The 27,300-nt window shown below is 42.0% G+C and overlaps 1 protein-coding gene across 1 annotated transcript; it reads left to right on the top strand.

Annotated features, from left to right (window-relative positions):
• The first annotated feature begins 1,216 nt into the window (after window positions 1-1,216).
• On the top strand, window positions 1,217-22,351 carry LOC149278712 (putative sodium-coupled neutral amino acid transporter 10). The gene is made up of 16 exons (XM_089501797.1): window positions 1,217-1,306; window positions 1,817-1,934; window positions 4,575-4,620; window positions 5,285-5,378; window positions 5,685-5,828; window positions 7,156-7,280; window positions 9,234-9,336; window positions 9,773-9,955; window positions 11,107-11,221; window positions 11,771-11,877; window positions 14,282-14,429; window positions 17,505-17,672; window positions 18,261-18,704; window positions 18,925-19,008; window positions 20,744-20,911; window positions 21,366-22,351. Exons 1-16 carry the CDS (start codon window positions 1,217-1,219, stop codon window positions 22,349-22,351), a joined length of 3,123 nt encoding a protein of 1,040 aa, XP_089357923.1.
• The last annotated feature ends 4,949 nt before the right edge of the window (window positions 22,352-27,300 follow it).

Genomic DNA, 27,300 nt, shown 5'->3' with positions numbered 1-27,300 from the left:
ACTAGAGAAGCATCCCAATTATACCTGTTCCGCCATATTCGTTTTGTAATCAGCACACCACCTGTAGCTATCACTCCCGGCCGCCTGATGTCGCTGCGCTCAGATCACCTGAGAGGCAAAGCAGCTTCCGGCCTCTCTGTACACGACTCACTATCGTTGGTGAGGACAGTTTCCTGGATACGGTTGGCGGAAGAGTAACCCGGAAGTACGCGGCAGTCCGGTTGTGTAGAAGCCACCGATGGTGACCTAAAAAACCGAGCTGTTTTTTCTTTCTTTTTTTGTTTTTGCATCGCGTGAACGGACCGAGAGGTTGTTGCAGCGAACGAGCTGCTTTTCCCGGGGCTGGTGGATGTACTGAGCCATACTGTGGTACTCATCGCCACGTCACCCAGTACTCAGACACCTTAAATACACGTCATCTGGCCTTTATTTTGGATTAATGGCACTTTATTCTTCATGCCTTTTTTACTGGGTTTTTTCTGGATTGCTCCTGAGAAACTGACACCCCTCTAGGACATGTTTCTTACCTCCTGTCACTTCCACCCAGGTCATTTACTCTTATCTGATCTGACAGGGGGTCTCAGCTGTATCCAGGAGGAGTAACTACCTCAGTCCAGTTTATTTACATTTAAGGGCAATTTCCTCTGTTGAATTCAATAGTTACTGTATGGACCAGAGATTTACATATTCTGTGTAAAAATGAAGTTTTTTTTAACCAAGCAAGTGAAGCAGATGACCTGAATTTTGTTTTGCGGTTGAATGAGAAATTGGACCAATTTTGCCTTTTTTTTGTTAGCCATGAACTCAGGTTCTTTGCCCCAGTAGGTCTCCCTAAATAAGAATTATTGTGAACCCAAATCAGAGGCACCCATCTGCCGTTTACCCCGGAGAGACAAGTGTGATTTTTTTTGTATTCACTTTATTCTGTTCTGCGGTTTCAATAAATCCATATAAATTTATATGTATTTACAGAAAAACACTCCGTATTTTATAAACTTTTCTTTTTCTAGAGATCTGTTTTTGACAGATATTCCAAACTTGAGTGTTTCCGTTCCGTCCTGTTTATTTTTCCTCCCGACTGTTCTTGTGAAAGGTTTATTTTAAATTCCAAGGACTTATCAACAAAGCAAATTATTTTTGTGCATTTTATATCTTTGTAGTATAAGATAATAATATATATAAACATATTTTGACGTCGAGCTTCGTAAACACAAACATGGCAACTTCAACCTGGGGACTCATCATGAATATAGTGAACAGCATAGTAGGAGTCAGCGTTTTAACAATGCCGTTCTGTTTCAAGCAGGTGAGTCTGTGACGCTGTCTGGATCGTCTTCATTATTATTATTATTTATTGCTTTTTATAGCGCCATCATATTCCGTAGCGCTGTACGATGGGTCCATATATGTATAAACATTTTTGTTACTATCAATCGCATGTTTTGGCAATTGTAACATGGATATTTATTTTATATAGCGCGGTAAATAAATAATAATAATTATAAATATATAACAAGTACTAACATAATTCAAATAACAACAAGCAAGGGGGGCCCTGCACAATAAAACATATATTTCCTAAATTTCCAAGAACAATCATAGTCGTTAACTGCATTAAATGGCTAGTAATTTTTTTCCCTGGCATGTAATAAGTGGGATTTATTATGTATGTTTGGCGTGTATGAATTGTAGAACTAAGAACTATTTGGCTAGGGACATAATCTTTCAGGGTATCAAATAAAATGGCCTTTAATGTGTAAATGTAGTCATTGTTTTGTTTGTGTCTTAAGATCTTTTTATTTTTTGATCCATACAGTGTGGGATTCTCCTGGGCAGTTTACTGCTCATGCTGTGTTGCTGGATGACCCATCAGTCCTGCATGTTCCTGGTGAAATCGGCCAGTGTCAGCAAGAGACGGACGTATGCTGGCCTTGGTGAGAACTACAATACGTTCGGAGGAGTTAGCCCGTGGCTAGTCACTAAGTGGCTCTCCAGCTTCTTTTCAATTCCATCCCCTGTGATTCTTGGGCTGGATGAGACTCATGGTTCTTCAACTGCTGGAGAGTTTCTGGTTGACCGTGGCTTCGCTTGACCATACAACTATAGAAACCACTCCATGCAACATATAAACAGTCCGTGTGCATTGCGCTATCACGTATGTATTTTTTATTTGCACGTGTCTCGTGTTAGAGCAGTGCATTCTGGGTTTATGCCGAGAGGTGTTTCTGCACACTTATTTCAGACACATTTAATGCTGTTGAGACAGCAGCTGAAGGTTGCAAAGGTTTTGCACTATAAACAGGAGACCATGTAGGAAAAACAACATATATTTTGTCTGACTGGCTGCATGTAGGACCTTAATGTGATTGCACCCCCTTTCCCCTTTTAGAATTCTAAATATAACAGCGCTTACGGACTAAAATTAATAGTCTATGTGTACTCACCCCGTGGGTATGCCACAGGAGCTGCTATTTCAACTTTCTGTTCCCAGGGTCTTCATTATTTTTCCTCTTCATTCCGTTCTCTCTCCTGTTAAGTTGCTGATTGTTGTTGATCAGTTCAGGCAGCCATTGAAAGGGTGGGAGTGGCAGAAAATTTCATGGCCAGAAAATTAATGAGACGTAGTGACTTTGCCACCTTATGCCACATTATCTCCCTTCTCTTAATTCCTCATCTTCTATTGTACTGGACAAACTACCTTGTGGTTAGGCATTTAATTACTGCTATACCTGCCATGTCCCAGCCGGTACCAGATTAGGACCTTGGTAATAATAACATTTGGGTTCTTATTGGCCCTGGGAACGAGGGAATGTGGATATGATATTTTTCTTCACATGACAGAGCCTTACATGACCTTCCCAGTGAAATTTTTCTCACAGTGATTTTTTTTTATAGGACAAATTGTAAGTGAATTTAGTTCGGAATTCTCTTTCATTAAATCAGAGCAGCAAATCCCAAGATGCTTATAAAAAGAAACTGGTCTACACATGTTTCTTACATATACATGTTTCTTACATATACATGTTTCTTACATACACATGTTTCTTACATACAAGAAATGCTTACACACACACACACACACACACACACACGCATACACATATATATATATATATATATATATGTGTGTGTGTAGACATATGGATCAGTGTATTGGTGTACATCCACAAACTTTCCATTCCCTTCTCCTTCACAAGTCTCAGCGGTGTTTCTGGTCTCTACGGTCTCCGATCTCACCCTTTCCAGCAATAACTTTTGTTCCATATTCCAACATCAGTTCTTAACTTCAACACCATTTAAAGCGAAACTTATATTTCCAGGGTTACACTCCCTGCGGCCCCCCGGATAATCCCCGTCACTCCCTTCCTTTGTTATGTTCCCACAGTCACCTTTGTATCTGCTTTAGCAAGATTTCTTTCCCGTCCCATTACAAACTGGGATAAAATGCTATTGATGGATCGATCCAGGGCACTCCCTTGCGTTGCTGTCTTTTCTGCTGTATTTAGTAACATTCGTATTAATGTTTCTAGCATATTAATTGTGTTTTTTTTCACTTAAAATGACATATCTTTTGTAGTTTATGTAGGAGTGCCATATTATTAATATTATTATCTTTTATTTATATGGCACCAACAACTTAATACAATATATACACATCTTGAATATATGTGTGTATATCTATATATATATATATATATTCACAACGTATGACAAGACGAGAATTGACATACTAAGACAATTTTATTCTGCAAACACAACGGCAGATTCAAGGAAGTAGACTTGATGCACCTAAGAACCAAAAACTAAAACGTGAGATAAAAATAATAATAATAATGCGGACGACAGATGGTTTCTAGTGAATTTAATTAATTTTTGGTATCCTTTGTGACGATTCCTTTTTAACGGGATATAGCTCACAATTTCCGCGGGGGTTCTTACTGACCGTGCGTTTAAAGGGTCAGCCAAAACTAGAACGGACAGACTAAGACGAACCGATACATGATCTAAAAGAGCTCTGCCGGCAAACTTACAATCTGGAGGATGAAACTTGGTTAATAACCTAAAATGATTCAAAGGTTAGTAGTGTTTCGAAATTGGAACACGATGTCCTGATCCACAATTGACCGTTTAAAGGGGAAAACTTTATTATGAAGTCGGAGCCAGGTTTTATTATCTATTCTAATAATATCTCGCCTATAAAGTGTTATTGCCTCTTTGCGTTGGAAGGTTATTAGCAGCCTAAAATCTTCCAATGCACATCAATGAAATAAACACCCCCTAAGCGTGTTTTATACGCGTTTAATCACTTCAGGTTATCCCCTCTTATAGGTTGCATTTCCCCTTTAAGACTATTTAAACGGGTCAAAAAGAAGGCTCATGAGAACACAGCAGAAAGAAATCATATCCCCATCATAAGCATCTCCGCAAGTTTCAGGTTAATTAAATTCGCCGCGAGATCAAATGAACTGGGTTGATGACGGGGCTGGCTAATTATAGACACCTTGCCAAGTTCTTTTCCCACTCGTACCCCGCGGCGAATGCTCTCGCTAACGCCGTTTCCTTCCTTCCTCCAGCTTTCCACGCGTACGGAAAAGCCGGGAAAATGCTCGTGGAGACCAGGTAAATATCCAGAAAAGGGTTTGTTATATTGGCGGTGGTAGTTTTATTCTTGCAGTGGATTCACGCTGTTTTTTCCGCAGCAGATCACAATGTTGGATTAGAAACGTAGACTTTAACAGCAGATAGGACCCGTTCTAGACACCCATAAACCAAAATGCAGAAGAAACCCTCTTTTTTTAAGATTCATCCCCCGGGGAACTTCTAGTGCACGAATAGCCCTGTAATATGCATAGTTAAATCATTGCGATGTCTCCTCGCCCATTGAATTATACATTATGCAGGGCCAGCTCATCCCTTCTTGCTAGAGAGACTTGACAGTGTTGGCCCTTCGTGGCAAGTAGTGAAGTGAGGGAGTGGAAACCATCACTGTCCTGCCAAACTCTTTAGTGAATAAACTCCTTAGTGTCTCTGGCAATAGAAATGCACTTAAAGTATCAAGCGCCTCCATGACACCTCTGTATGGTTTTTACTGGTAGAATTACGGGGCAGACCTTATTATTACGTCTCTCTCTATGGCTGTATTTCCAACAGTCCCAAGACTAAAGACGAAAAACTCCATACAATAGTTAAGAACTTCATTTTAATGGCTATTTTAGTGATTGTCATTCTTCAAATGTCTTTGTGAATGGAAACAACCTTTTGTATTTTCCCCTCTGTCTCTCAGTATGATTGGATTGATGCTGGGTACCTGCATTGCGTTCTACGTCGTCATCGGAGACCTGGGCTCCGCTTTTTTTGCCCGACTGCTTGGTCTTCAGGTAAAAACTATACGCATTATTTGCTAAGTCCAGCTCAGATTGCCGCTTAGAGCCCATATATGATGGATATTGATGGGTTGTCCTCTTTCATTAATGGTTCCCTTACAGTCAGAGTCTGTAGAAAGTGCTGATGCTATATGAGATTAATGACGGGGTTTCTATAATGTAACTGTCCTTTTTGGTACGGATGGGAATCTGCTGTTTTGCTTTTAGTAACAATTTTCCCCATGGGCAGTGGTTTGGTAACTTTGCCGTACAATATTTTGTCATCTGGTCGGTGCCCTGAATGCCTGTTTTGTTCTGTAGGTGAGCGAAGGATTCCGAGTTTTCCTCTTGATTGCCGTCTCTCTGTGTATCGTCCTTCCGCTCAGCCTCCAGCGTAACATGATGGCCTCCATCCAGTCGTTCAGCGCTATGGCACTCATGTTCTACACGGTCTTCATGTTTGTGGTGAGTTAGAATGTTGTCAATTTGGGGCAACAGAACCAAGATGAAAAAGTTAAGAAAAACAAATTAAAGTGACAGTGCCAATTTGGCATCATTAGAGCTCTAGGGTGGGCAGCGTTGCCATTTACTATATATATATATATATATATATATATATATATATATATATATATATATATATATATATAATATTCTATTTAACAGACAACTTGTACTTGTTAAGTTATGTCAGCGCTCACCTACATGGAAGTTGCAGCTACTCATATCTTCAAGACAAGCTTGCATGTTAAAGCTTGCACTGCTCTTTGTGCGCTTTTGGATTCTTTACCTGCCAAACCAACAGTGCTAGGGGCGAGCTGATGGATGGACCTCATTAGAGTCTTTCCACAGAGATCTATGTGAGACTTGAATACACAAGTAGACTTCTAAAGGGGTGTTTTGGGCTGGTAACATGAAGTTGGAATATGTTTTGAAAATTAGAAGCGACACAGGTCACATATCGAGAACGGGATACATTCATATGTTAGTAAGTATAACTTTTACCATTTTGCCAGCGATTGTCATACTCTACCTCTAATGGACATTGTTATCCACGCATTTGTGATTTCAATTTGAATGGGGCATTAAATCCATTTCATGGTAATGCTCCGGTAATCAGGCAGTGTGTGTGTTCATTGTCCATTCATATATTCAATGTTCTGAGACTGCTTTTTCCTGTAAACCGCCGGTTTATATATAAGGTGCACGTCTGATTGCCTAGTCTGCTCTGTGCGTAACTACAAGATCCAGGAAGAAGGTACTCACAGAAATGTTCCTACCCGGGCATTAACAATACGCTGAAGGGTTCTTTTCCGGTGTATTAAAGGTTGTGCGTAAAAAAGAGGTGGAAGTTATGTGATGCGTGTCTTTCCCCTTGTACTACCTTGTGGAATATTTAAGTCATTTAAAGGTGAAGACCTCTGTTATATTGTGAGAATTAAATGCAGTTCTGTAGTAAAATTGTGACACTGAATAAAACTGGCTTTAAAAAAAATAATTAAAAAAAAACGAACTCCCTTTATCTGGAGGCAGCCATTGTTGGCAGTCACATGATCTCTGGGTCACATTCTCTACTCAAACACCCAACTGGACTGACTGTCCCCCGTGACCTTCATTAGTCAGATGGATCCTCTAGGTGATTAAGACTGATCCCTCCTATTATTCCCCAAAAGGCAACTATAACACAGCCACAATAGAACAGCAACGCAGCTGATTAAGTAAGAAACCCAACATACAGGTTATTATTATTATAATTCCCCATCTTTTTAAATCTTGTTCTTCTTTCTCGCAGATAGTGCTTTCCTCCTTCAAACACGGCCTCGTCAGCGGGAAGTGGCTGCAGCAGGTCAGTTACGTCCGCTGGGAAGGAATATTCCGTTGCATTCCCATCTTTGGCATGTCGTTTGCCTGCCAGTCGTAAGTATTCCTATTTTGTCATACCGCCTGAATGCAGTCAACACGGTCCTTTTGTATAACTCACGGGGCTTGGCTTTGCGTGAACAGTAGCTCAACGGTCCCACGAAACCTTAGACTCGATACACCTGGAGCTTTACAACGGAATCGTTTATCGACCATAAATTTTCTGATTACATCGTAGCATCTTTTAGACTGCTGAGCAGATCTGAGCAGATCCAAGGCTATGAATTGAGTTTTCGGACATTCTCTTTAGTTTGGGGGGTTTGTGTGTCTCCTGTCTCTTATCAGAAAGCGGTTACTGCTGTATTCTCATTCAGCGATGCCGAGTTCTCTGAAAGCATATCTGCGTGTGTCTCCGGCAGCGGGCTCGGGAGGAACTGTGTTTTGATAATTATGGCTTTAGAGAGAAGACGGGGGAGTCCGGGGGGCCCATCTGTCTCTCAGCACTTTTACTAAGCATCCCCCGTCCTGGGAGTTCTGCTGACAACACTCTCTAAACACTGCTTGTAAAAATAGGCTTAAAGGATAGACCAGGGAGATTTCCACATTGTTCCCATGAACATGAGCCGCATGCTTATTTGTTCGATCTTTCACTTGGTTTCATCTGCCATCTTGCTCGATCTCACCTCCTCGGTAAGGAGGGCCCGTTGGCACCCCAGTAACTACGACTACATGCCCAGGATTTTGCGTACCATTTTTAGTTCTCATCATGTCAATGACATCATCAAATTCTGGACCTTGGAGTCGACAGAATTCCTGGGGTGCTGCTAGTAAGATGTTGGCCAGTAAATACATACAACAGAGCAAGAAGTCAGTGCATACTCGGCGAATACCATTCAAAAAACACCTCTCTAAGGCATAATAATAAAAAATAATTCTTTACACTGCAGGAATGATGCCCAAAACTTAACGCCAGCGGGAGCCTTTCTTAGAAGAGCTCGCAGTCTATATAAAAAATTCTGTGACCTCGCCATGTTATAATTATCTGGTAGAAAAAGTGCATTGGTGAATATGAAAGTAAGGAAACTAGAAATCCAGGGACAGAGCTTGATATATTATTGTATATATAATAATAATATTATATGAGCTTGATATATTATTGTATATATTATAATAATAATATTATATTATTATATATTGACGTCAAGCTGGACATGTTTCTGGATTGCTAGTTTCCTTAGGACCTTAAGGGCTAATGGTAGCCTATACCGCAGTCTTGCTAATCCGTACTATACAGACTCTATATTGGCTCTGCAGGGCATTCCATGTCGCAAAAGGATCAATAAGCCCCTCACTATCTTGGCAGCATGGCATTGACCCTAAGAGGTTTAAAGGGACTTTGAAACCAAATGCTATAGATCCCCAGTGATAGCATGCTGCATGTCCCCAACACCCTCATTGGGATCTATCGGCCCCCGGCCCCTCACATATAGGAGCAGCTACATTTTATAATGGTCAGCGAAAGAAGAGGGATTGTGCTCTTAAAACTGATATTTTGTTAGGAAAGACTTCCAGTTTAACAACCTGTCTCTCCAGCTTGGTTTCAAGAGGGAAGAGGTGCTGGCTTCTTATAGTAGAAAATCACCTGATCCCTGGTTTTCTTTTAATTATATTGTGGTCTGGCGTTTTCATTGAGTTAATACTTTTTGGGAGGTATGTCCCCTGGAGGCAGCTTTACTGCATCGAATGAGCTCCTCTGAAATTAATAAATGTTATTTCGGCTCAGCCGTCGTATATGATAAATTCTCATCAAAGCTAAAATAATTTAGTTTTGGTAAAAAGTTATGATGATGACCGTTCCCATTTAAGATGTAAAGGCAGCGTATGCCGCTGGTAGCCACAAAGTGGCTCGGCACATAAGCTATGCCATATTTGAAAATATTAAAAATCTAAAATGTGTTTCAGCATCTGGTATATCTAATCCTTCACACTAAGATTTGTGCTTCTTCCTAGCCAAGTCCTGCCGACCTACGACATACTGGACGAGCCCTCTGTTAAAATAATGAGCTCCATCTTTGCATCATCCCTGAACGTGGTGACCATCTTTTATATAACGGTAAGTTTCATTGTATTTGTCTTTGATTAATAAACCAGTAGATTAAAAAGCTGTCCGCCATGCATTTTACCGCAGTGTCCTCTGTGGGATATATTAAGATCTTAGCGCCAGTAGAACGGAAGTCACGTTCTTGTTCCTTTGCTTCTAAGGCAACTTTAAATGTACACAAAGGTTCATAAATTGTAACTGATAATACGCCTAAGGGTGCGTTTACTGAATTCCTAGTTTTATTACTGACGTGAAGGCATGCTGTTTGTATGTGCCCTACATATGAAGTCAGCTGGACTGGCCATTAAGCTTGGTGGAGTACCATATGTCAAGGAACAGCACCAAGTTCATCTGATGAGTCCTGCCAAGTTGGACCTGGGTGTGCACTAAGTTCTGATTTGATTGTCAATGTAATCCTCTGCTTCCTCTACCCCCCCCCCCCCCCCAGGTTGGCTTCTTCGGCTACGTTAGTTTTACAGAAACCATTGCCGGAAATGTGCTGGTGAATTTTAACTCTAACCTGGTGACCGAAATGATCCAGGTGGGCTTCATGATGTCCGTGGCCGTTGGTTTCCCCATGATGATCTTGCCTTGCCGACAAGCCCTAAACACGCTACTGTTTGAGCAGCAGGTGAGTACGAGAAAAGTAAAAATTATCATGTTAAAAAAGTGGATTTTTTTTAATAACGAAAATGGATTTATGAGATAAAAAGAGAATTATTTTTTTTGGGGGGGGTGATTTGTTTTTCCTGAGTTTTTACATATCTACCGGAATCATGCATGGAATCTTTCATTAAAAAGAGAATAGAGAAGACATTAAACTGTCAGACACATGATAGAGATCTTCCATCTGGATGTCACATTGCAACGAGTCACAGGGGAATACACGAAGCGGGCTTCCTCTCTCAGCACGTGTCGGATTATAGGACACAGAGACGTAAAAGCAAATGGCACACTCCTTTCTGCGTGTGTCGAATTGTAACCAGACACAGGAGCCTACGTGGAACCTTCTGCACACATCAGACACCCTGATGCAGTCTCGTTTAGCTCTCCAAGTGCTCGGCGTGATCTCCCCCTCCTGGGGTGTAACACAGAATTGTGTGATGTTGGCCCCCAAAACGCTTTTAGGTGCAGGAGTGAGCCTTTTGAAACCGGACCCAATCTGCTGATATATTATTACTGATTACACACAAGGTGTGTTATATTACCACTGGCTCATATTTTGAGCAGAATTGTGTGTATTTGCTCCATATACATTAATGAGCACTAATTTCACATGGAGGGGGGGCAGAGTCTTGTGTTTCTGCCCTGTTGTGGCATTACCAGCACCAGCCAGCCTTATTTTATCTTAGAAAGCATTGGATCTTAGAATGCGGTTCATTTTTTAGAGTGCATCTTTTCACTTCAGTACCTATTTAATTAAATGTATTAAAAATAAAATTATGATTTAAAAAAAAAAAATAAAAAAATAATAAAATTATTGAAAAATAAAAATGGAATGGGGCTACTTCCAAAGGACACTTTCAATTCTGGCGGTGCGCTTAAAAAGGGGCTGGGTGTATATCGGTCCTGGACCTAGGTAGGACTGTGAAAGGTGAAGGGGCAGAGGTCAACAACATTGAAACACATTGAAATATTGGAGAGCGAAGCTGTTTCTTCGCTTCCCACCCACATGTCATAAGACGCTGTTTAGTTTGGAAAGGATGAAAGTTCCTGCATTACGTGAACCCTGTTGTAACAAGAACCTAATTCCTGACCCTTGCCGTTTTGTTTTTTTCTCAGCAACAAAAGGATGGCACGTTTGCTGCAGGTGGCTATATGCCCCCCTTGCGCTTTAAGGTCCTCACCTTGTCCGTGGTATTTGGGACCATGCTGGGAGGAATACTTATTCCCAATGGTAAGTGCATTCATTTGATAACGTGACCAAGTGTATTATTTGTTTGCACAATGTTCTCTGCTGTGAATTAGTCCCCTCAATTACCTAACAAAGTCCAAGACAAGTGTGAAGACAAAGGCAAAATGTAGCCTTTGTATAGATCAAAGGAATGGATCTTCTTCCTGTATTACATTAACATGCAGCCTCCTATGCAGATGACTAGCCAGATCGCAGATAATTTGCATATCAGATAAAGTGGGCGGAGCTAGATTTTTAAAATCCTACATTTATTCTTTTAACCAAGACTTGCCTATGATTTTTTTTTTGGGGGGGGGGCTTGCTCTTTGCATACTTGGACCCAAAAAGAAAAAAAACAAGCCTGTGTGAGCAGCTGTGGTCTGCGAAAATGGGGTAACTGAATGATCTCTTCATAGAGAGACACAAGCTATGGGTATAAGATTATAGTGGAAGAGCAGGGTATTGGAAGCTGTTCAATTTCTGTATATATTGTGATCAAGCAGAATTCATAATAAAAAAAAAAAAATACTATTTATTTCTTCCCGTTGCCAGTGGAGACAATACTTGGTGTCACAGGAGCGACCATGGGTAGTTTGATCTGCTTCATTTGTCCAGCTCTCATCTACAAGAAGATCCACAAGAAGGGCCTTTCATCTCAGGTCAGTGGTCCATGACTCTGTACATTAACCACAGCTTGCTCTGGGCCTCTTCCTTCTAAGTTTATTTCGGTAAGAAAGATTTGCAGTTGGAGGTCAGATCAAGATGGTGGGGGCGTACGATGGACCCTTTTTCTGCTCAGGAGCAGAGCTGCAGGCCAGTTAAATGTCTTGAGACCCGTGCAGTCCAGATGTTACAGCTGGACCGCCAACTCCTTATAATTCTGCCAACGAGTTGTTAATTACAACCGGCAGGAAGCCCCCACGCCTTGACTGGCTCAGTTAAAAGGCAGAGTGAGTGTCCACGCAGGCAAACGGAAGTTGAAAAGGGCAACAGGGCTGTGCAGTGATGGGAATCGTGAAGGGCTTATCAATCTTAAAGTTGTCTCCAACTGCAGCCTGCAAAGCTATCAGCTGGTGGCCTCAAAGAGCGACAGACTCTGGGGACCAGCTCTAAAGAGTCAGATCATAAAAAAAAAACCTTCAAAGATGTCGTAAAGTTTTTGCTGACCAAGAAATAAAGACGGAGATACTGTTGTAGGCATTTAACACTGGGGGCTTGTTCCGTCCCTACCTATCCGCTCTATTGTAACAGGTGATATGCTATAAACTATACATCTGCACATTAATGTATGAGACACATGGCCTGCCTTTGTTTGCAGCCTCACATCATTTATTACAATAAACACAAAGTCTGTACGTTTCCGTGATAGCTTTGTTTTACTTTTATACATTAGACTACATTTTAGTAACTTAACAGTTCATTTATCTCATCCACCTATATGTTTTATTTCTCACCCCCCCCATCCAAAGGGGGGATATAAGATAAACTGTATCACAAATATGTATAGAGCCACACCGTACAGGATGCAGAATCTGATACTACAAATAATGCACAGCCAGTAACTAACTTAGGCTACTTGAGATGGGCTGACACCGCCTGACACATCTAGATCGTAAGCTCCTTTGATCAGGGCCCTCCTCACCTGTTGTTTCTGTAAGTCATATTGTTATGTTATATACATGTTATATCCAGTCTACCCTTTGTACAGCCATATGGAATTTGATGGCGCTATATAAAACAATAAATAATAATAATCTGGGATTAGGACATCTTTACCCGAGCACTCTTTATGTTTGACTAGAAGTCTCAGGGCAAAGTCTTGCTTCCCTGGGTCTCCTGGTCAGTCTCTGCTGCGTTCCGTCTTGTTCACTACCCCTCCACTTCTGCCTCTGGCCATTCCCTACCCACCAAAGGCTGTCTGGGGGTAGCTAACCCCCTACATGTGTATGATTACAATTGGAGAGGAACCACAACATACATCTGCAGTGTATTGGAAATATATTAAAGTTCAATTAACTACCACTTTGTCTCCGCTTTATGGTAAGAGAGCACCTACTCGCCAAGTGCATTGCCTCGAGCCCCTCATATTATCATTATTATTTATTGATTTATATAGCGCCGTCATATTCCACAGAAGAAGCAGGGTCTTATGCAACAAAAGGAGAGGTGTGCTTTGCTCAGATGAGCTTATGACATGGAGGCAGATACTGAGTATCTCCCGGCAGGCTATGCTTTGGCGTGTCAGACATGGAAATTGCTCTCTATGGCCTGACCCCTGAACAGCTGAGCTGAGGATGGAGGACGTGCAGGAAAAACAGAGGAAAGGGAAACATTACTGAAGCGTTTGGAAATCTGGGTCAGGTCGTGACAGCAGAGCCCAACCACGTTACGACTGTGGGCCGGGAATGGCTTAACATACTTCGCATGGGATTAGAATTTGGTACGGGAATTTAGGGGAAGGAGCTGTATGGGGTAATTTTAACTCCCCCCCCCCTCCCCCAAAGCAACTGTGATCGGTAAAACCATATACTCGTTTAGTTTGAAGGCCGGGGGGAGCTATCTGCAGGAAGTCGAAGGGAGGGCTATCGCATTTCCTGCACACCACTTCCTGTTTGCAGAGGAAGAGCTGATATGGAAGAACAGCTGGGATTTAATGATTCATTGAATTTCACGAGATTAGCAAAATTGGGAGACATTTGCTAAAATTGTTTTCTAGTGAATGCTGACGGCGTAGAAAACATCTCGTCCTCTTTCATAGTTTTTGCCTGGAATGCTTAATTGTCATGTGACCTAAAAGCAGGCGCTGATCGACTGTTTCCATTGAAACAGGGAAAAATCTTTTAAAAGTTTGTGCTGGGTTTGTAAGAGTACCTTCGAAGGAAACAATAAAGCTTATTTGTGGGGTGCGTGCTAAAGAGTGCAATGAATGTTTTGCTCAGGTGGGACTGGACCTTTAATAGACAGCGGGTCATCCTGATTGCACGGGGTAAAATAATTTGCTCTTTAAACAACATTGCTAGCGATATATACAAGTCTTACATATTTTTTGTTGTCCCCCTGCAGTTTATCCTAGGGGTAGGCCTGGTGATCCTCGTGATCAGTACCTACGCAACAATGGCTGTGCCTACCCAGTCCAAGTCCGGTCGGCAGGACATCGGTGAATTAAAAAATGATGACATCAAACTGGACCAGAACCTTCCCAAAATATCAGGTATTGCCGTATCCACACAGCTGACTCTGCCTCCGCGGTTCCTTAACCCCGGGAAGGCATTTGAATGGCAGCATATCCTGATTTTGTGTAGCCCATGACCCTGGCTTTCTACACACAACAGATTGTTGGTAACCCTAATGTTCGAAAAATTAATAGCTGAGAAGAGGGACCGATTACAGACGGAAGGCTAAAGGGGGCACAGACACTTAAAAAAACCCCATAAAGCCTTTTGTTGTAGATTTCCTGTGTTTTTTGTTGTCTGGGCAGCCATATTGGGTTGCCGGGCTATTGTATATGATGCCTTACAAAGCTGATCTAAAACAGTGCGTTGTTCTGGGAATAGAAGCTTCCGATTTCCTTTACGAAGTGACACTTGTTTCCTGTTACCTTCATTGCTGATAACATCATAATCTAGCACTTAAAAGAATAAATAGGTGAAACCATATCCCTTACATTCACACGTATTACCAGGATTGGAAAAAGTTATTTATAATAACTTTATGTTTACAATCTCTTTGATTTTTTTTTTTTCTTCCGACTTTTATTCTTTTGAAAGAAAAAGAGGGACGGTCGCGCCTGATTGTGACAAGTTTGGCTGTCCCTTTAACATTTTCTAAAAGAAGGCACAGCACATATATTTCTCATTTTGGAGGAATTTATTTCCAAAAATAATATTTTTTTATTAAATTCCATCATTTTTTTTCCCTAGTTAACTCTGCCTTATTAAAAGTTTATTACAATTAGTTATTTTTAACACACAAGGTCAACAATAAAATTTCCATCGGCAGTTAGTTTGGGGAGTGTCTCTGTGCCGGCGTGTGGAAAGACGAGGGACGTTCCAAGATTCTTTAAATCCCAAAGTAGATTGAATGCAATCTTTTTAAATTTTTTTTTTTTTTTTTTAATGCATTTTCATTTAATCTTGACATCACACCCCTCCCAATCACAGCTGCATTTCAAGTTGGGCTGGAGCTGGGGGAGACTTCTGGATATGCGGAAGAACACACGAGAGATAAGACTTCATACAAGACAAAGACGTAGGGACTTTTTAGGATATAACGGCACACAACAGACCTTCAGTTATTTCTCATCGTCTTTACATTCACTACTGGCGAGTTTCTAAGGTCCCAAAGACCATGAGTAGTGGGATGAGAAACACCTTAGATTAAGATTGGGTTTTTTTCCCCCAAAATCCGTTTAGACATTTGCTAAAACTTCCGTATATTTTTGTTTCTTCTAAAAATTCCGGTGGAAAATATTGTCGACCACCCCCCTTTCCGACGCGTTTCACACCGTTTCAGAAGACCTGTCATTTTGTCGCTTAATTCTACAAGAGCTTTTTATTTTTCTTGTCTTTGCGAGATAAGACCTTAAAACTAAATATGGGTATCCTTCGAAGAGTATTGTAAATGTAATTTGGGATTATTTTGGATTATTGTTCTGGGTCTAGCCCTCCTGTTCCCCGACCTGAAGTTTAATGATTATAGTTCGGAATCTGCGCTGTCCAGCTGCTTCCTGGCATTGTATGGGAGAGAACGAGAGGGCAAAGTGTCGCTCCTCTCCGAGGTGTCCGCAAGGGACAATCATTTGCGTCCTGTTTACCAACCCTGACTGTTAAAAGGGACTCTGTCATCACCATTTTCTATAATCATATCTATGTTTGAAACACAACCTTGGGAGGAAGGGCCATGGGGGGGAGGGGGGGACTGGAAATTCCATACAATGTAGCAATGAAAAGTATCTTTTACTAATTATTGTTACAATAAATGTCATCTTCTGATCTCAAGGCATTTATTGCATAGTCTTATGTGATATCGCTTTTAGGGCTGAAACAACTAATCGATAAAATCGATAATAATCGATAATGAAAATCGTTACAACGATTTTCATTATCGATTAGTCGAATCGATTTTTATCGATTATAAAAAGAGGTTTTTTCCAGAGCAAATGCTCTGAAAAACTCCTCTCCTTATATAATCCGACCTCAAACAGAGATCGGATTATAACATTGTGAACCTCCGTTGCTGACAGGCACTTTCACTGCAGCTTCATAGAAGCCTCAGCGTAAGTGAAGGGCAGTAACGGAGGCTGTCTGTGCGATACAGACCCCCACCGGCTGACAGAGAATCGAGGTCTCCTGCAGACAGCCTCCGTTACTGCCCTTCACTTACGCTGAGGCTTCTATGAAGCTGCAGTGAAAGTGCCTGTCAGCAACGGAGGTTCACAAAATACCAGGGAGTCGTGAGAGAGGCAGAGAGGTGTATGGGAGGGGGAGGAGTCAGAGACTTTGCCTCCTCCCCCTCCCATACACCACTCTGGCTCCTCCCCCTCCCATACACCACTCTGGCCCCTCCCATACTCCACTTTGCCTCCTCCCCCCTCCCATACTCCACTCTGCCTCCTCCCACTCTGCCTCAACGGAGGTTCACAAAACACCAGGGAGTCGGGAGAGAGGCAGAGTGATGTATGGGAGGGGGGAGGAGTCAGAGGGGTGTATGGGAGCCACCCTCCCATACACCACTCTGCCTCTCTACCCGGCTCCCTGGTGCCTTGTGAACCTCCGTTGCTGACAGGAGGCAGAGTGGAGTATGGGAGGGGGGAGGAGCTTAAAGTAAACTTCTTGCTTTTCTCTAAAGATTTTTAAATTCAGCGCCTTAATAAACCTCTGCAGTGGTATTTATAGATTAAATTATTGATATATATATATATATATATACGGTATATATAATCCCACTTTATTTGTATACCATAGGAGCAGCGGTCTTAACTTCCTGTTCTCACGTTCTATATGATTATTCCTCTCCATTATAAGATATATATTTAATGCCGTTAAAACATGCAGGTGATCCTCATGGCGTGTGGGCACTTTTGCATGTGCTGATTAACTTTTGCTCGAGTGCATACATGTTCTGCATTTTATGTAGCGTGTTGTGTAAGCAAAACACGTCCATCTGATTGGATAGCTCAGCATTGCCCTCTGCTGGCAGTCCTTGGATACTACAGCGCTCGGTACCAAGAGAACAACATGCAGACTTTTTTATTTTGTCTGAGACCCTGTAACTCTTCTTTCTGCAGTTGATAAACCTAAGGTGGATGAGCCAGCCGATGAAATAGACAAACCCAAGCTACCCCCTCAGAAGCCAGAGGTGGAACAACCCCAGATTAAAGGACCTATTGAAGTACCCCAGCAGGAAGAAGGCAAGAAGAAAAAGGAGGAGGATCAGCTTGACCGTCCTAATCAAGGTACCTAGGGCTGGGGCCTTGATTTAAAGGCCTATCAATGTTACAGCATTTTTTGCCGGGGAGGATCATTTTTGAGCCTAAGGTGCAGGTGTTATTTTCTATGCTCTCCTATTCTATGTTAACGATCAACACTTCAAATCACTCTAACGTTTTGAAGGGGTTATTTGTGAACGCCACTTAAATCACTGCGCTATCCAGATGAAAATAGGCCGTCCATGCTCAGACCTGCCACTTTACCCCAATTCCATACAGCAGCAGCAGACAGTTCCTAGTGGTTTAAATAGGAGTTCTACTTCCATGTAATACTAATCTCTCAAAGAGCTGGGAATCAATCTCAGAACATGCTTAGAAGTTTTACTTAAACCATACACTTTTCCTTTTCCGTTGCCTTGGGCAACTCTTTTATATTTTTTTTTTTGCGTCATTTGTTCTGTGATACCTTTGCTTTGTACACCCCATATATAATATGTATGTTCCACAGTTGGCCTCTCAACTTTTGTCAGTTGAGTGCTTTTCGTGATGTTATTCCCTCAATGGTTTTATCTCTTCCCACACTTTCCTTTGACACGCTTCTTTCTTGCAAATTAGGTGATATCGCGGTTCCCGTGGGTGAAGCTCACAGACACGAACCCCCGGTACCACGAGAAGAAGAAGCTGCGGATGAACGGAAAGATCTTGAGGAGTCCAACGAGAAGAAGCTCTCACAAGCCAAGGAAGACAATGCTTTGAAAGAAGCGCAGGGGAAAGGAGATATTAAACCCGAGGAGAAAGCGCCCCTTCTACCCAAAGAGGAAAAGAATGAGCAGGCTCCTCAACAGCCACCACAGAAAGAAGGAGACCACAAGGAGGAGAAGGATGATAATGCCCCAATTAAGACTGAGCAGAAGGAACAACCTCTAAACAAGGAGGTAGATTCTGCTGTGAAGAATAGCGATGCCTTGGATCCCAAAAAGAGCTTCGAAGATATAGTAGAGAAGGAGAAGAATGACCTGGCAGAGCTTGAAAAAGCCCTGGAGAATCAGCTGAAAGAAAGTAAGGATACAGCGTCCTTTTAAAGAGTATCCTTAAGGCGCAGAGCAGTGAAACGTCTTACAGAGCTGCGATAAACTATCTTATTGCAACAGCTATAAGCTTTTTGCACTGTTCTTCTGCAGTTGGCTGTGCATTATTTTATTCTTCCCGGTATTGGTGGAATACAGTTTGTATAACTTATTTTTAAGATTTTAATATTTTTTTGGGTTTCTTCCCCCAGATGAAAAGAAAAGCCTAGTGGCTGCTGAGCTTGAAGGGCATGATGAACGCAATGCTGAACAGAAGGCAGCCGAAAACCAAGAAGGTAGGTACCTCTCCATGTATGTTTTCTGCCATGACACAGTCCGCACAGAGCGATATTGGTTAATATCTTGTTAATTTTAACAGAGTACGCACGAATAAACAAAAAATCACAGTCCTGCATCCACTTCCAATCATAAGTCTGATCTTAAACTTGAATCACTGTACAGTAGTTCTTTCCTTGTATTGTTATGGTTTGATATGGTCCGTACTTTTTATTCTTTTAATATGTATGACTGCTGTATTTCTATCCATTCACATATTCTGGTCCAGGTGGAGGGTGTTGAAGGATAGCCAGGGGACAGAGGTGTCGTAAAGATTTGGTTTACTGCATGTGACACTAACAATAAGTCTTTCAAGGATCACAAAAGATTCATGCTTCAAATGGCATGATGTCATGTTGTAACAAGGGCTTGGAATGACCCATGTGTTGGATTAGAATGTTAATGATCCTGTTCCCAATCTCTTTGCCTGAAAGATCGGTCACCTTAGATTTAGAAAAGGAAGAAAGACTCAAAAATCTTGGAGCTCTTAAGAAACCCATCAGAGAGCTTTTATGTGCAATATTGTGACCTGACCTAACGTTTTCCTTCCCCACATGCTGTCCTGGAACCCCTACAGCGGCGTTTAGGAGGCTTGCCAAAAGTAAGCTTGTCTGTGTTCCACAATGCATGTTTAGCTGTAGATGCCCGTATTAATTCTCCATATGAAGTTGGATTTACGTTAATGTTTCCAATTAGAGTATTAACCCCGTATTTTAGGAAGACATTTTAGTTTTCTATGTTCCCCGTAACCCCCTTTTCTACCTTGCCTTTCTTCCTGCATAATGTAGCTTTCGTTGTGGTGGGATTAAGCTGTTTGCATTAGAATGCCTTCCGCCGGGGAAAGGACCCCTCCATCCTGTGGTGCCTTATTATCAGCAACCGAGGGGTAGACTGATCTCACTTCTTCTTTTGGGAGGCACAAGAAAACGAGTACAAAATCCCAAAACTATAACCAAGTCCTTCAAGAATATGTACATTTAATGTATATATTAATAAACATTGGATAAACCAAATTAACCAGCCCCGAATGCTGCCTATCCAATAAATTAACAGTTAATTTGAGCTTCAGTGTTGTGCACTTCTGTGTTTCACTATCTTCACTATAGTAGATGTTTGACCACTGGTATGGAGTTTGTTGGGCTTGTGGTACGTCATGTATTTGCTCACATTTTTTAATGGAAAAAACACTATTTATTGTTTTATGCAGCGCAGCATTGCCCAGCGGACGGGGAAGCTATGCTTTTGGCAGAAATTAGAGATGTAAACTGTCTGTTTCTTGTATCTGTGCTTCTTGGCCACTGGAAGTGATGTGATATTCCAAGTCCCCCCCTTAACAAGTGGTGTTTTATTTCCGCTTTATAAGAAGTAGTCTTTATCTTCAATTTTCTTAGTGTACTCTAGAAGGCAAACCCTGAATAATTGCTTTTATAACATTGATTCTCCTCCAGGTATGCTACTAAACCACCAAATACGTCCTTAGAGTCAGCTTACTGACCTGAGCGGAGACTGTATTTAGCTCTTTAACATATGTATGTAATGCATATGCAACTATGTATTATTACGGTCCTTTTTTCACCATCAGACAAGGAGTACCGGTATTATATTGTAGAGATTCGCTAACACTAGGTAGTTTGTTGTTTATGTTCACTTTGGGTAAAAATGATATCCAACTTGCATGTTTTATTTTTTGCTCAGAAGCTGAGAAGGCAGAGATCTTGGATCACGCAATCTTACTTCAAGTCATCAAAGAGCAGCAGGTGCAGCAGAAGCGCCTCCTGGATCAGCAAGAGAAACTCTTGGAAGTGATCAAAGAACAGCATATGGAAATCCACCAGCAGAAGGAGGAGGACGACGAACAGCAAGGTGGGCAGAAAAGCAAGAAAAATAACAAGGGAGAGAATATGTAGATGGCGACTCTTAAGGAAAGATTGCAGGCCAAGTATAGAAAATTCCTCAAAACACCATATAGTTAAATAATGAAACCATGGACCATATATACCTCCAGTAGTGGTCAGCTAAAGAGCGACTTTGGGGGAAAAGAACTAGATTAGTGTCTAGAATGCATATGAAAGATATCCAGGAAAAATGTTGAGGATAATATAGAAATAAACATTGGATGGGAAGATAATCCAAAACAACGTTTACCTCGGAACCTCATTTCAGAACGTTTGCTTGATTTCATGTTTTTAATTTGTGACATTTATGTTTTTTTAAAAATTAGAAACTAATTGTTATTTATTAGAAGTCACATTTTACGTGCCTGCTGTATGTGTGTGAAACAAGCTTAAATGCTTTTGTTGTCTTCGTTTTGGTTTAGAAAAGCCAGAAGGACAAGCTCCAGAAATAGCAAGAAGTAAAGAAGAAGTCAAGGCTGGAGGAGTGGAAATTAAAAATGCGGAAGAGCAGCGTAAGCCAGGTCTGCAGCTGGAGCCAAAGCATGAAGCTAGACAGAATCCAAACGTCCTTGATAGAGAAGTGAAATTAACACCACCGGGTGTTCAGAGGATAGTAGGACCCCCTGGAGCTCAAAAAGCCAAAGCAGATCCACCTCAGGGTCCTGCTTCAAAACAAGATGTCCCAGACATAAAAAAACAGCCTCAACATGAAGCAGTTATCCAAAAGCAAGTTCCTCAAGAGGAAGGTGCACTAAAGGACCAGCACAAAGTCCTACCGAAAAAAGAACATCTCAATCAAGAAACAATTATTGATAAGCCCAAAGATGCTGGGGCCCCAGTGCACTCTCAGGACAAGGTGCAGGAACAGCCAGCAGAGGTTAAACATAGTGCTAGAACCCTAGTAGCCAAAGCAGTACAACCTGAGAAGAAAGAGCAGGTGGAAAAAGCAGGGCTTCAGGAACAGCAAGGGGCAAACCAGGTAGAGGTTCAGAGAGTGAACCAAGACAGCCAAGAGCATGGCCTGGCTCCCAACCCACAGTCAGAAGTAAAACATGATCCCCGACTGGAGGCCAATGAATTGGCTGATGATACCAAAATAAGAGCAAAGGAGGATATAAGAGGGGGGGCATTAGATGAAGGAGCACCAGAGCATGACAATGGTAAATCAAACAGAGACCTGAAGCTACAAAATGACCTGGACCTGAGGAGGAGAAAGAGGGACCTTGGGACAGAAGAGGAAGCTGAGAAAGATGGTGCACAAATCATCAGTTTCCATCCTATCCCCAACCTGAAAGTGAATGACCTTCGTGGAGCTTTGGAAACGCGGCTCAACCAGGCAGCCGAGGGGGGACTTCAGATTATTCACAGCCGGCAAATAAAACAGTTAACAGATGAGAAGGAGAGATGAGAAACAAACATATGAAGAAAAAAAAACCATATAGGTACAGTCCTCCGCAACAAGAGCGTTTAAACTTCCCACATTTAACAAGGGAATCTTCTTGGTCACCTTCAACCCCAGCATAGAATGACTACAAACAATTGTTACACTGCTTATCACCAAATGAGGCTGCCGTCATTCCGAGCACGTTTTCCCTAGGAGACAAACTACTCATTGTGGAAAGAACCTTCCACTGCAACAGATTGGCTTTACCCGTGCTTGGTACACACAAGAAATTAATGTAAAGGAACCCTAAATGGTATTCTGCAGCTTCAGCAAGTATAACTGCTACGTTTCTCAGGCTTTAAACCCAGAGTGACCGGTCGTAGTTAAGAGTAGCTTATGGGCCACAGCACACAGGTTTGTGACATATATTCCAGCCGCAGGGGTCACCCACAAGATAATGAGCGAGCTATCACGATCCAGTTTGATTCTGGATCATCTTAGGATATTTGTGTAAATAAGTCACGTCTGGATTCCCATCTTTCTCTCCCCTTCCCCATCATGTAGAGATTATAATATGCTGTGCCCTCTCTCATGTACCGCAGTTTAAGATATGTTAGTGTCAAATTTAAAGAGCTGTGGTTGAGCGTTGTAGGTGTTCATTTTCACCGTCCGCCATAAGCTCTGCCTGTACCCGTAACACTAGTGTGACCGATTCACTGTTCAGCAAGTGCACTGCCACAGACCGGCAACGCTGGTGTTTTCTTAGCAAGTAAGTAGATATTAACAAGTGGAACATCATACATCCCACCATATACGTTCAGGTCTTGCATTTACTTTGTCTGAATATCTCCATAACCACCTGTTAATTGGATTTCATAGATTTCATAGAAACAGTGCATCAGCAAGACGATAAGATCAACTAATTTTAAAGATATCGAACTTAACTTTTCCCATTTGTTATGAAGTGTGTGGAATTGAGAATTGCAATATTAACATAATTGTGGATACAGTTGTGACGGCAGAGATTTTGCTTCCCTGTTTAGCTTTGACAGAGAGTTTCAGGAAAACACAAGGTTGTGAGTGTTTAATACTCATCGACTCGCTCCTTCTCCCCTGACAAAAGTAGGACTGACTTGAGGACCAACTTCAAAAAGCCCTACTCCACACGGTGCTGGAGAGACTGGCATTCCTGCACCAGGTGAGTGTGAGTGTGAGTGAAGGGCACTTACTGAGAACTCTGTATGACTCAAAGCCAAGCACGAGTTGCCTTGTTTCTGAAAGAGAAGCTGTGTTAATTTGTGAAACACAAATGATCTCGCTTACCTTTTAAAACTTAGGTTAATATATTTTTTCCCTCTTCTCCTTAAAATCATTGCATAAAGATTGTATTATTCTCAGCAGTGCGACCTCTTGGAAATCAATATTTTTTTTACAATGAATAAGAGCAATGTATGATTCCAATATAATTAAGTGCCTTGTTGCTTTTACTGGACCCAGGCTTCTTAGTAAGTAAATCGTGTCTCACACTTTAGGAATCCCTTCCAACAGATCACACACCAGGCACTTGTTTTATTAAAGCTCATCCAGTTTAGTTGATCTGTGTATGTCAAAAACGGTGTTTTATTTTTTTAATCCCTGTTTTGAGGGGTTTGTGCTCTACACAGTGTCCATAGCCACTAGGGCATTAAACCAGGGATAGCCAAGAATTGCCTCTCAGCTGCTGTTACCCCAAAGTGCCCATGATTCCTAACCAGCCCTTCCAGATTCTGAGTAAGCATCAAGGAGCTGTCAATCAACAGCTGGGGAACTCGATTAACCACCCATATTATACAATATTCCCTGTACCACAAGCAGCGGTGGAAGAAAACATAAAAAAAAAAAAATGGTTAATGAAGGACCAAAGATGCCTCTCCTCATTTTACCGACATCACGGACTTTAAGGCGCACCGTGCCTGGAGAAGTGTTATAATTCAGCCAACATAGACCGCAGGCTGTGAAGTTTGGCAATGGAATTTAAAAAAATTACACAAATAAAGATTTATATTTCATTATTTATATTGTAGTTATTTTGCAGTTGCTTCTTTTGGGATGGGTTACAGTAGTAGCATTAAAATCAAAAGAACAGGAAAATATCACAGGGTAGATGTCCAGATCAGTTCAGCAGCCTCGCCCCAAGCAGCCCTGTCCAGACAATTACTTCATAGTCTTCTTTGCCTGCAATGAGTGAAAAAAATCACAAAAAGTTCCTGAAAATTTTTATATAAATTATATATATATATATATATATATGTATGTATGTATAATGTATATAAAAAAAAAAAAAACTTACAGCTTTTTGGAAACAGTCCTTAAGAGCTTCAAACTCCTTTGCACAAGCCCCCTTCGTCAGCTCATTTTTACCGGCTGCTTGCAGAGACACACATTTTCCATAATCTGCTGCCTGCAACAGAAACAATTATACTTTGCTTACTTTTAAAAATAGCGGTAACTCCCCAGACTTAGAAAACACAGAAATTAAAAATAAATTGCACTTTAAGCTTAAAAGGCGATTTTAGCGCTTAGAAAGTGAGGTGTTATCACCAAGGTCTCAGCACACTCTCACCGGAGCTCTGCACTGAACTAGAAGCTGTGGAAACCTCCCGAGCCGCCCCCGTCCGGGAGCAGCCGCCTTTCCACTCATAATAACACCGACTGCAACCTTTAGACGGGCGCCGCCATGTTTAAAGCTCCACCAATGACTTCCGCCAGGGAGTAAGCAAACTCCTATTGGCCGCTTTCCACGTGCCCATGACGTGCAGTCGCCATTGGCTGAATTGACTTAGCGTTCCCTATGATTGGTCGGTGGGGGACTAGCCCTGGCCGTGATTGGTGGGTTAAGGTTCCGGCTGTCAGTGGCGCTTCCTCACTGTTAGTAGCTGTTTGTGTTAGAAGAATATGGCAGTGCTGGAGAGACTGGCATTCCTGCACCAGGTGAGGGTGAGGGTGAGTGAAGGGCACTCACTGAGAACTCTGTATGACTCAAAGCTTGTTTCTGAAAGATAAGCTGTGTTTAGACTATAACCCCCATGACCGGCAGCCACTTCTGCCAGACCCAAGCCCTCCTGCCAGGGATCTACTTTGGAACTCTTCTCCTCAATCTATAGAAATATGATTCAATGTATGGCTGAGACTGATGGGAGTCATACCCCCAATTAACTCAATTTTCATTCAGTGACGAGTATGTTTAAGAACGAAACGCCCGTTCACACGATCAGCACCAATCGGAATAGGTCTTGGGGACTTTATTCGCTAAACATGGATTTTCCTGAGTACTAAATACACGTTCTGTATACGGCTTTATGTGGCGTCACGGAAGTTCTGTTGTTTATGTCAGATTTCATACGTAGTGCTTATAACTATTAATTAACATTCTGGGTTAACGAGTCACCCAAACTCACATATGCATGTGTCATATGTATACGGTATATGTATATATATGTTCTTTATATATAGTATAGTATTGTTTAGATTTTCCATCGGTGGTACTCACGGTGTATGTGGGCCCCTAAAATCCTGCAGTGGCCCTTGCCAGGGACCCGAGGAAGTAGCCTAAGCTGCCTTGTATTGGGTTCTGAGTTTTTATGTGTAATATTCTGTTCTCCAGATCCCTTTGCTGTTAAAAGGAACGTCTGATGATAGCACTCCTTGCCCCGGGTACCTGTATGAAGAATTTGCTAGTATCCTTTATAGAAATAAATGGGGTGCGTGGTGTTCGTTCGTAATCAGGGGAGAGCGGTGGGTGTCCTGATTTCTGGGGTAATATTATCCGTCTCTATGTGACCGCCATGACATCACACGCAGAGATTTCCCGCGAGTCTCCAGGAAGCTGCCAATGTCTGCTGGAATATCTTCTGAACCGGCTGCAGAGCAGCTCCTGTCACGTGAAGCTGAAGGTGGGTTCTGAGCCGAATCCACCGAAATTACCCGGCCCTGGGGGGCCACGAGCCCCACGCGTACTAACTCTCTCGTACCTTCCAAGGTGCTGAAAATTCTGCTGTCTCTCTGTACTCACGGATCAGCGCAGTTCGTCCGCGATCTCCGACGCAATGCCTCGTACGTCCAGGAAGCTGCAGGTTGGTCTCTCCCTGCACCCACCAGTATGGCAATCTTTATTGCGTTTCTCCAGCAGTCGCACCGAATGTCCGAGTCTCCGTATCGGCTGCAGGATGATGGGAGTTGTAGTACTATAATACCTGGAGACCCAAATAAGCTTACCCTTGGGTAGGGGGGAACGCAGTCTTGTAAAGTTTCTTGCTGTCTCCTTATTCTTATTTCTTTCTTGCAGACGTAAGCGGACCTCCTGACCCTCTACATGGCATCAGCTTGTATCAGAAGGTCCGAGCCACAGCACAGGTTAGTTTGCCCCTCTAGCGTGAGATTATGTCCTTCTCCTGAAAATGTGGGTTTCTGGCGCATTTGCGTTGGATATGTTGTGATGTTTATGGCTTTCACCTGTTATGTCATGTGGCCCAAATCATGATGTTTCCGTGACGATACCAGGGGAACAAGTATTTACTTTTGCCCAGCTATAATTATTAAATTTTTTAAAATAAAAAATAAATAAATAAAGATTATCTCTTAGGGCGAGAATATTACATCACCCGCGTTTATAAAAGTCCTTGTACTCAACGTGTAGAAGAGCCCCTGTCTGGTAGGGGTGATAGAATCTATTCTTTTACAACTGCTACATGTTTCTATGGTAACGTAACAGTTGAGTCTGCAGTTATATCTTCACTTGATGACATCACAACTTGGTTTCTCGTCCCTTTTTTCTAGGAGGTTGTGGGCAGCTTGTTCTCTGATGTCTCGCCTCACCTTGTACCAGTGATATCGTCCAGAGAGAGGCCTCCCACAGGTAATTCTATTGATGGTAACCTACCTAATGAAGGAGCCATTTACTACCAATTTAATGTTGGCCGCTTAACTTTAGCCAC

This window comes from Sceloporus occidentalis, unplaced genomic scaffold, assembly GCF_023333645.1.
Source record: "Sceloporus occidentalis isolate IW3139 unplaced genomic scaffold, rSceOcc1.0.p SCAF_182, whole genome shotgun sequence".
In the NCBI taxonomy this organism is placed as follows: domain Eukaryota; kingdom Metazoa; phylum Chordata; class Lepidosauria; order Squamata; family Phrynosomatidae; genus Sceloporus; species Sceloporus occidentalis.
The sequence above is the reverse complement of the archived record's forward strand: the minus strand, read 5'-3'. Positions and strand labels throughout refer to the sequence as shown.

What these genes read in the sequence shown, in the direction of transcription:
- LOC149278712 (XM_089501797.1), top strand. Translation starts at nt 1,217, where the DNA reads ATGGCAACTTCAACCTGGGGACTCATCATGAATATAGTGAACAGCATA. An exon ending in CCCGACTGCTTGGTCTTCAG is followed by an intron (nt 5,379 to 5,684) that starts GTAAAAACTATA and finishes TTTGTTCTGTAG; the next exon opens with GTGAGCGAAGGATTCCGAGT. An exon ending in ACACGGTCTTCATGTTTGTG is followed by an intron (nt 5,829 to 7,155) that starts GTGAGTTAGAAT and finishes TCTTTCTCGCAG; the next exon opens with ATAGTGCTTTCCTCCTTCAA.